General features: G+C 44.2%; 1 protein-coding gene across 1 annotated transcript; it reads left to right on the top strand.

Moving 5' to 3' along the window:
• The first annotated feature begins 5,325 nt into the window (after window positions 1-5,325).
• On the top strand, window positions 5,326-10,611 carry LOC128707537 (proton-coupled amino acid transporter-like protein pathetic). Its single transcript, XM_053802493.1, has 6 exons — window positions 5,326-5,402; window positions 6,062-6,293; window positions 8,592-8,713; window positions 9,480-9,806; window positions 9,893-10,105; window positions 10,179-10,611. The coding sequence occupies exons 1-6, from the start codon at window positions 5,326-5,328 to the stop codon at window positions 10,609-10,611; spliced, it is 1,404 nt and encodes a 467-aa protein (XP_053658468.1).
• Window positions 10,612-11,066: the final 455 nt, after the last annotated feature.

Raw genomic sequence — 11,066 nt, 5'->3', positions numbered from 1 at the left:
ATCTATGCTTCTTGGCTTCCACTCGGCACGTGTGTGTGTATGTGTGTTTTGGTAGCAAAACTGGACCACCATGGTGCGCTGGACACAGCATAATAATCAAGCAGTTCGCGCTTAGCATTTCCTTTCCTGGCCAGCGTGAAAAGTGCATATTTGACAGTGACACACTTACGGTTTGTGGAGCAATCCGTTTGCGAGAAGGGAGCCACCTGCGGGCGCATGATGCATCGTTGTGTGGGGCTTTCGTGGTAAATAAATATGTATGCTAGAAGTTGATAAATTGTAACAAAATCGTTCTCGGAGATGTACTTCTAAGCTCTTGAGTTTCTTCGGAATGATTTTAATTTTTCCCATCAAATGCCCTAATTACATGTTGATCGTCATTACATTGACGAGATATTGCTAAGTATGCTACCTACCAGTATGCTACCTAGTATGCTAAGGATCGATAGTGGAGTGACCCTAATATATGAAACTTGCTTTGGTCAGTAAATATGATAATTTCACCATTCGTCTTAGTTCTTGATACCCCTTGGCCAAATTTAGGAGTTTTTGGAAGTTGGTATTATTCACTCATCACCTTTCCCTAACTACTTCTACTTTCTAACTCCTTCTAACCACAGTTTTGGAATAATGGGTTGGAATCTACCATGACCGTTGTTCCCCGTTCCTTGAACTCCCTGACCAACTTAAGAATTGTGGCTCTAAGGTTTTACTGGCATTTGTGGACAACAACCATGCGATTTTGATCGATTAACGATGTAGAATTAATAATTAGATGTTAATTTCGCACTGATTTGGTGATCCAGAAGGGGTCAAACGATGAATTGAACGATGGAACGGGGTTGGTCCAAATGTCTCTCGATCTCTGAAGATGATTTTCATTGATTAAGCCGGGTTATGATAAGTTTTTTGTCTTCATGTCTCGTGACACAACCGGAACAATGGAAAAGCTAACGCCATAAGCTCTATTTATTCTAGCAGCTAGGCATTAACCAAGCTAGCCTATATCATCGTGGTATTTTACCCCGTGGAGATGCGTCAAAAGTCTTGTAGACGAATACCTTTTGTGCATGTAAAAAGTTAGATTTTTTTATTATTGTGCTGTTATTGAACAATTCTCCTGCATGTAATGGAACTAAAAGTAAAAATTGATTGTCCAGCTATCAAACCCATCATTAGTTTTACTGACCCTAAAACGTCCATAATTTTCCTTTTTGTGTGAAATATTCGGGTGGACGAATACTTTTTGAGTTAACTGTAATAGTAAATTAGAGAAAAAAGGTCTTTAACACACTCCGGTCAAACAATCTAATCTCTCTAGAGTCGTACGGTTATTCTTACATATGAGGTTTCCCTAATTTATGCGTATGTTAATTTGATCAAACACCTGAGAAAAAAGCGCAAGCATCTTCCTATTCATTTGCACGGTAACACTCTCGATGACAGAAATCGCAAAACCCCGTCCAGCGTCTACTAAGTCGGGGCACATTGCGATTGAAGCTAATTAACCTCGCCGTACCAGCCCACATCTGTCGCATGCCCACAATGCCGAAAGTGGTAGCCGAAAACAAAATTGTAAAACATTCATCCCAAATAGACATGTTAAATGAAATTGCCGCCAGGGGAAAAAAAAACATTGGGGAAACAGTTGAAGGTACTGCAAAAACTGACGGTCGGTAATTTTGTTTCCTTCCTTTCCACTGTTTGGACGAACCTGTTTCCGTACCACCTTCCGAAATTGAAGGAAATGTGTCCTCCAGCTCAGAGGAGTCAGACATGCCGAATCGCTGGAGGGCTTCGAACCACTGATGGTGCTAACACTGGCGACACACTGATATGGAGTACAACAATAAAGGTGTCTCCCCTTTTTTTTACACACATCTACGCCTAATAGTAACACACCCCAGCAATGCTTTCATTATAGTGTGTGGCATGTAAACGAACAACAAGAAAATTCATTCCTACAACCTTTGCAGCAGGTTTGAACCCTACCATTCCGTTCAAATTATGAGGTTCAGCATCGAAAAACAGCGTACAAATTCACGCTGACCAAAACTGGTTCCCCATTGATCGATCGGAAAGCAGCCGTGATCACGATGTAAACTCACGCTGTACAGTGTGTAGCATTAATTCACCATTATTCTTCCATGTGTTCCTCGTTGTCATCAGCTGTCTATCATTATTAACCTTCTACCGCATACAATGGAGAAAGAGAGAGAGAGAGATAGCGGGACAAGCCTCCAGTAGTAGTCAATGCCTCCGGTATGGATGCAATCCTTTTCGACTGCAAAAACGAAAGGAACCCAAGCCAAAGGGTGTCCTGCATGTGAACAATGTTTCACTGAGCTATCATTTCTAACCTCCGGTCCTCCCTCAGGCTAAGTTCAAGGATCGCGTGAACCAACCTCCAATTGCATTTTCAGTTGCTTTTGGAACGCAAGCAAGAGAACTGCTGGAACTGCTCTGCCGCTTCCATGAACCTGATTTGATACGTCCTTCAGTATCGGCCGGATGGAAACTGGTTCGGACTGGTTCCTCCATTGAGCTAGATCATGATCATGGTTCTGTGGGAGATGACGTACGCTCCCTTTTCGGTGCCTAGAGATCTGTGCGCAAAGGTCATTTTCTTACAGCACCGCCTGCCTTCTGTACTGAGCAACCATTTTAAGGTCAGCTAATCTAGCTATCGATCAGTATCTATGCTCCAATTCCACTTATCACCACGCATGGCGCCTCCAGCACACTCATTGCCCAATCCCCATCATGCGAAGCTCCAAATTTCATGGCTGATATGCTCACCGCTGGTCGTACGTTATCACAAACTAAAACCTAAAGCTGTCACTCTGCGTCTGTCTGGCTTTTCCTTTCGTACACCGATGCCAGTACACCAACGAACATCGGACAAGACGACGTAGCGCCCAATTCACGACCTCAATCGATGAGCGATCGCGATCGAAAATGAATCGGAAGGCAGGAAACGAATTTGAAAAAAAAATATGTGCACGCTTGTGCTATCACACCTTTGTGTCTGCTATGCTGGTCGTAATTCAATAAGTCCCGTGACTCTCGGAAGACTATCGGAATTTCCTCGATAAGATACACCGAAGGGGAAGGGATCCACCCTTGGACTAGCAAGTAGCAAATCCGCTGGTGCTTTAGCAACAATAAGTCACCGGTAAATTGTTCAATTGTTTTATTCCCACACGCACCCGTTCGTTCAACAGGGAGCTCCACTGCTCGTAATCGTTGCACACCTATCTTATCAGCAAGCGTTTCAGCAAATCGAGCGAAAAACGGTGTACGGGAAGACAAAACAAATGCCCTGAAATGCTTTAAACAGTAGCGTTTTGTGTGAACCCTCGTCCCTACAACCACCACGATCATGATCGGCACCGGTATCTTGTGCTCTAGAATATCCTCCTTTCATTCAAACAATGTGCGTTTAAATTGTGCTAATTAATCACGGACAGCTGCTAGGGTTTGTGTTATCGGCATGTGATGCGATTGAACATGATTGATTCCAGGTTTCTGTACACATGATTTCATCATTTATGGCTTCCGAATCGTATGTGGTTTGTTTTGTTCATTATGACAAACCATCGTTCAAGCCACAGGACGTTCCTGTTGAGCGGGAATCTCTGACAATACAGGATGGTTTTAAGCTTCAAGATCGCCACCTCAGAAGTCCAGAACATAGGAACACGAACACAGTCTGTCTAAACAACATTTAAATGGTTGTATGGACAAATAAGTAGTACAACCAACAGGTAGGCGAATAATTATGTTTCTGGCAGATGGTATGAAGTATTTATAGAAGCGAAAGCCAATTCATTCATCATTCAATCGCCTTACTCACATTCACACCTGTGCCTATGATCCAATCTAATGATTCATACATCTCTCAACAAAATCATACCCTATCACATGACAGTAATTGTGCGTTGTTATCAAATTTGCATTCCTCGAGGATCCCTTTGATATCAAGTTATGATGATGTGTTCCGATTCTACTGTTCAGAGCTCAGATGTATCAAGAGCAATTTGAACGAGGTTCTTTACGCACTATTGCTGTGCACGGTTTAACAGGTTTGTCTAAAAACAGCCTTGCCTTGTTGTGTATCAATTACGAGAAGATCTGCTCAGCACTACACCATCAGTAGACAGATAATCTGGTTGTACAACGTAGACCAACTGTACAGCTGTTTGTGTCGTCTGCATGTTTTGCTTACTGCATCCAAGACACACAACGACAGCAGGTTTTTAGCAAACCTAAACCTATTACCCATTGCTGGCGGTGGGACTTTCAACAGTGGATCACTATTAGGGTTTTGACATTGAAGTGGTAACAGATGGACGTCAATGCTCCTCCGGTGTCCCGCCAGTGTCAGTAATCTCTGGCTAAGTAGCCATAGATGGCAAATCTTTCCCCCACTTGAGAAGAAACCCCCACGTATTGACACATTACCCCCAATGGTAAAAATGGAGATCGATAGGCAATCTTACAGCACTCGAAGACCTTTACGAAAGATATATCCAAAGAAAATTAATACTTCCAGGATATAGTGTAGTGTTCCAAAAGTGTGAAAGTGTGACTTTAATGAACATTCCTGTTCATCACGCACCACTTACTTACAATCGATCAAAACCTCTCGCCTCAATCCCGACTCACTTTAGATGTTGGAGTGGTCGGGCAAGTCCCACTCGAACGGTTCCAAGGTACATTCTTACCTCACCGTCACAACAGCAGAATTTCACTATCGTCAACAAGTGGAGCTACAAAGGGGGGGTGGGGGGATAAATTATTGCAAAAAACACACACCCACAGCAAACCTCATCAAATCTTGCCACCACTGCAGACGATCAAAATCAGTGACGTAGAAGGACACGAAGGGTGCCACAATCAGACCAGATACCTGGTACAACGTTGGAGGGGGTGGAAATGCTAGCAATCCGTCAGCGTGACATATCGGCGAGAGATAACACACCACGGCCGATGTGGTTTATTGTCCAATTGGTTTCCAATTACTATCAGCTATTTGATACGCTCCTGGGCGATAAATCGTGCACAGTCGCGGACGATCGCTTCACCGGTACGCTACGGCGCTTGAACCGAGATACCACTTCGTTCGAGCTTGATCGTGGATTTATTCGGTAGCGGTCCTCACGATAGGTGTCTGGCATATTACGCATCCTGGCAGTGAAGAGGCTGGACCTCGGTGTGCGACGTGTACCATAGACTGCCACCGTGCTATTCTTAACATAGCTCATAGTCGTTGCTTGTTTGTTTCTTGTGTTTCATCAGTGCAAAACTCAGCTACTACTCAACATGGGAGACGAAAAAGTGAAAGTGGACCCGTCGGCCCCATCCGTACCGGAATACACTGTAGGCGACTTCAATTCCACGTAAGTATTGTGTGTTGGAATAACATACTGTTGCTCTGGTTCTTCGATCCGGTCATTTAGTATATTTGGTAGCACAGGACTTCATTACTAATCTGTTCTGCACTAAACCTCAAGGCTCAATCCTCTGATCGTCTGATGAGGATCAGAGCCAGAAACATCACATATACGCGAGAGAAGAGTAGTGTTTGTACTTGAACTCGAGATTATGTGGAATTCCACAAATCCTGGCATCCAAATTAATGATGGCAAATCAAATATTAATTTCTCCGAATTTCCATCTGTGATCGCTCAAATGTCATTAAGTACTTGTTTCTGTGTCAATTTTCAATTTATTACCAATATCGATTGACACGGTATTGGTCATAAATCGGGTTATCTTGGCTGATCAATCAATTAAACCATAAACGAGAGATACTCACTTTGACGTCCGTCCATTGCGCCATCAATAACGATAACTAGTAAAACTGTATGGCCTAGTAGCGTTGACAGTATTGCTTCTCATTTAGCAGAGTGTTGTAAACTAGCTGCTTGTCGTAAAGATAACACATCCATTCACTTTCAATACATCAAATAGAATCGGTTTCGAGACAAAAGCAGAGAATGAAGCATTCAGCCATATTGGATTCTAATGTTTAATATGTACTAATTATCAATTCCAGCACCAAACTAGCCGAGTCGCAGATCATCTCCGATGCTGAATACAATCCCTTCGAGCATCGACAAACCGAGAAGCCGAACAGTACGGCCGGTTCGCTGATTCACCTGCTGAAGAGCTCCCTCGGTACGGGCATTCTGGCCATGCCGGTGGCGTTCAAAAATGCCGGCCTACTGTTCGGTGCCATCGGTACCATCGTTATTGGGCTGATCTGTACACACTGCGTGCATATACTGGTAAGCGTAAGGGGGTAGTTCATACGAGGGCGAGCGCCGACACACGTTCATTGTGTAGCACAGTTGCTATTGTCACTCCGGCGTACCGGAGATGATTGATTTTTGGTGGTCAGGTTGTTTTTTTTTTGCGCGTCATCAAATCTGCCACGATACAATCATGAGCAAGGAAATGAGTCGTTGTGCAACAGTCAGGAAATGTGAGTCATCTGATGCGGCCGACACGTTGGCACGTGGGATCGTTTTGGATGCAAATTCATAATTGCACCAAACAATCATCCATTCAATTTCGTTTAGATCATACTTCGGTAACAAGCACAGTAGCAAACAATGGATGGCGCTAGAACGTTCATTTCAGCTTCAAGGTATTGAGTTCACTTTTAGACGAATTTCACTTGATACTAGCTCTTTTAAGATACCTCCATAAATTCATATCCTCATCAATGAATGATTCATCGGCAACAAGAACATTGTGATAGCCAGCGTGGTGTCTGCCGTACCTGAAAGTATCTTTCATCCATTCCCTTTCGTCGAATGTCGCGAACGATGCACCGCCAGCACCGTAATGCAGTTAGCCTTGAAGCTCGACAGTTTCATTGGCTTTGCGTTGTACCGAGCCTCGCAAGTTCAAGTGCACGGTCTCGGACGCTTATTCCTTCACGATGTACGCCTCTTTTTCGTGCCCTTTTCAAGGTGATCCTTACGGTGCTTCTGAGGTTTGCCTGTTTTATCCATCCACCGAAGATGTTTTAATGCGGAAGTAAACTACAGAAATAAAAAAAAAACAACAGGTCGGGCCGGCCCTTTCAGCTGACAGGTGCACTAACCTCCCGTCTTAGTAGTAGCGACCCTTTTGCGGGGGGAAAACGGATGTTGCAACGGTGCACCAGTAGCAGTAGAGATGCGATCGATACGGTGATAATTTATACTACCCGCTACTAATCCACTGACAATTAACGATGCTAACCACAGCTAACGATGACGTTTATGTTTGTCCTTCCACTATCTACCGCGATGGTTTCGCGCGTGTGTCGCGTTTGCCGCGATAAGGGTTAATGAACGATGGAACGGTATGCTTTATCGGGAAATAGGCGTCAATAGGATGATTTACCTGTTCCGTATGATTTATGCCTTCCGTGCCCATGCGTGTTTGCAGATGAAGCGTATGAAATGAAGCGCTTGAAACAATATTGCTATACCGTAGCCGTGGTCATAATTAATAATGTCATTATTTATCGTTCCACTCATAGGCTTGAAGAAGAATGTATTGTGTTTACCTCTCCGCTGTGGGGGAAATTAATCGATTAGTTATCAACGCGTTGTTCATTAAAATGGGGTTACTACCACTACTACTATAACTACCTGTACTACTTGAACTACTATTTGTTTACAATCGAAACAATTCACCATAAAACAGAACCATTGAAGACTACCCGTCTAATCTTTATTGGTTTTCCAAACGCCACACGTTGTCAGGGGGGGACAGCTAATCAAAACAACAGACAATTTCTAATCATTGAACAGGCATTTCTATTACCTTTTTTTAATCGATTATCTCCATCTTAACAACTCTATTGTCGTGAATATCCCACTAAGAAACACTACACAAACCAGAGATAGTGAGAAGTCTAACGAAAAGCCATCCACACAGAAGCTCTTCTATCCATTCATCGTTGTGAGGCTAAAGACTGGAGTTAGACTTGGTGTCCCAACACTTTGCCGATGGATGTCTCAACATTTAAAACATTGTTTAATATTTGTATCACTTCGCAACGAATTGAATGAAAAATTCCCTTAATTGCATGGTGCACATCGGCACAATAACCTCAGGCCTGCCATTTCTGGCTTTCCGTGACTTAATTTACCCGTAGCTGGATAGTCAGTCCTGCGTACCTTTTCAATTATCTGCTTAAATTAAGGCTGATCAAGCGCCTCGCTCGTTTTCATCCAGACAGTTCCACGGGTTTTAAGAATTTTAATTAAAAGACTGCTTCACACACTGCACCAATATCAACCAATTTATACGAACTTCTTTATGAAACCCATTGAACAATATCATCATGATAAAATCGAATCGTGAAACCATAAACGATCGCTACAACCTTCAGTGGAAACGTGCTGTCCGGATTTTGTTTTGCTTCCGGAAATGGACTCATAAGCCATAAAGCCGCCGCACTCGACAATACTGTGTCACCGTATCACTGGAACATCAGTCTTCTGCTCCTCCACGGGTTCCCCATGATCTAGACACGCCGTAATGCTGTGAATTGATTACTAATTCCTGTGTTCCGTTTGTTACAGGTGAGAACATCGCACATGATCTGTCAAAGAACAAGGATACCGGTGCTTGGATTTGCCGAAACAGCTGAACGTGTCTTCCAGTATGGACCAGCAAAGCTACGACCTCTGGCCGGCTTCTCAAAGTGAGTACACGTTAAATCCAACCTTCAGGGTCGGGGTTTCCGCAAGTGCGCCAACCTTCGGAGACTCTCGCAAGCCACCGCAAACCAATCGCTCCATCGCGGCGTGATGATAAGCATTTTAATTAATTACACAACCGATATGCATATGAATGATGATCCACGACCGACTTCCCATTCTGTTTGTTTACCCTGTTCTCCGGCGTTATGCGTGTTGTGGTGTGTCAGAGCGGCGCATCTTAACGCACGTCCCATGGATCTTCTGCAGGTGAATGTCACCGGCGTTTACATAGACCTTCCGTTGTTGACCGACAAATTCGTTTACCCAAATTTAAATACTTTTTGCTACGTACGTTCCTGTGTGAGGGGTTGGCATAGAAAACTCGACACTGCACCATGATATCAAGGTCAGAATATGAAATTACCAGCATGATCACTGGTCGTACCCAAACGATCGGGCCGATCTACTGTGCTCGATCTGTGCACATGAATCGCCTAAAAAACCGGTCGCAATTTATTTATCGCATCCTTCGATATGTTTGGGTTATGCAAATGTCCTCATTATCACTCTCTCTCACTCTATCTCTTCTTGGAGTAAGGAGCTACTAGGTCATGCCTGTCATTTCTGGCTTACTAGACTTATCACGAAGCCGGTGATAGTCAACCCTAACTACAGGGGGATTAGTCCAGACGGGATTTAATACCACCGAGCCGCCTCTTATTGACACAACTGATCGAAGTCTTCCCCCATTATTGTGTATATTCGCAGAGCCTTCGTGGACTATGCGCTGATGGCAACATACTTCAGTGCCGGGTGCGTGTACATCGTCTTCATCGCAACGTCCTTCCACGACGTCATCAACCACGAAACTGGTAACGATTGGAGTGTACGGATCTACATTTTACTAACGATGATACCGATCCTGCTGATCGGGCAGATCCGGGAACTCAAGTATCTCGTACCGTTCTCGGCACTCGCCAACCTGTTCATCGTGGTCACGTTCGGTATCACGCTGTACTACATCTTCAAGGATTCTCTGGAGTTTGACGATAAGCCAATGTTTGCTTCATTCGGCACGCTACCACTGTTTTTCAGGTATGACTCGCCGTCCTCTACATTGGAGCCCTTGCGAGTTCCAGCTCTTCTAACCGTTGCACTGTGCCTTTTTTTTAATTGTGCAGTACCGTCATTTTCGCCATGGAAGGTATCGGTGTAGTTATGCCGGTTGAAAACTCCATGGCCAAACCGCAACACTTTCTCGGATGTCCTGGCGTGCTGAATACGGCCATGGGTACTGTGATCGTGCTGTACGCCGTGATTGGATTCTTTGGCTATGTGCGTTTCGGAGACGAGTCCAAGGGTAGCGTGACACTCAATCTTCCACTGGAGGACACGTAAGTTTACTGTCAAACTATGCTAGAGATGCATTTGCACTAAATAAACCTCTTCTGTTCTGTTTCGCTGTAGGTTGGCGGTAGTGGCACAGATTCTAATCGCCCTCGCTATCCTGTTCACCTTCGGCCTACAGTTCTACGTGCCCATGGATATTCTGTGGCGCAAGATTCACGATAAAATTCCAAAGAACAAGCAGATGATCTCCCAGATTGCCCTCCGTTCCGGTATTATGATTCTGATGGGTGGTGTCGGACTGGCCGTGCCTGAGCTCGAACCCTTCATCGGTCTAGTCGGTGCCGTGTTCTTCTCTAGCCTCGGTCTGTTTGTACCGTGTGTCGTTGAAACCGTATTCCTCTGGCCGAACGAGCTAGGTAAATTCCGCTGGGTGCTCATCAAGAACGTCATCTTCGGCGCGTTCTCGATCTTTGCGCTTGTGGCGGGTGCGTACGTCAGTATAAAGGACATCATCGAGCTCTATACCGATGATGACGATCACACGGAGTAGAGCGATCGTATACAGAAGGACAGAACAAAATGGAACAAATGGAACGCTAGAAACGAACCAACGGCGAAACAAACAGTATACACAGTACTCACACAGTGGGAAACACACTGTGGAAGGGTACGAGGTAGAGAATAGGCATTTATATTACGATCGTGACACTTATCGTTGTGTATCTTAAATTAAGATACAAATCGAATAGTAACGCCGCACCACATTTGCAACGGTAACGCACGCGTCCCGTTGGGTCATTAATGCAAAACGGAAACAAATGCTCTACGAACAAACGGCATCGATTTCTATTTATGTTTGATGTGCATTTTTTCTACTACTAATACTTACTAGCCATAGGATAAATACTGTTTTGTGTGAAAATAAATCTGTTGACAATAAGTGCGCTACCGTTGTGTTGTTATTACAGACGATCTGTTTACGAATGGGGAAAGGCTCGACGAGAA

This window comes from Anopheles marshallii, chromosome 2 (genome assembly GCF_943734725.1).
Source record: "Anopheles marshallii chromosome 2, idAnoMarsDA_429_01, whole genome shotgun sequence".
Lineage (NCBI taxonomy): Eukaryota > Metazoa > Arthropoda > Insecta > Diptera > Culicidae > Anopheles > Anopheles marshallii.
This window is presented reverse-complemented; position numbering and strand designations above follow the sequence as displayed.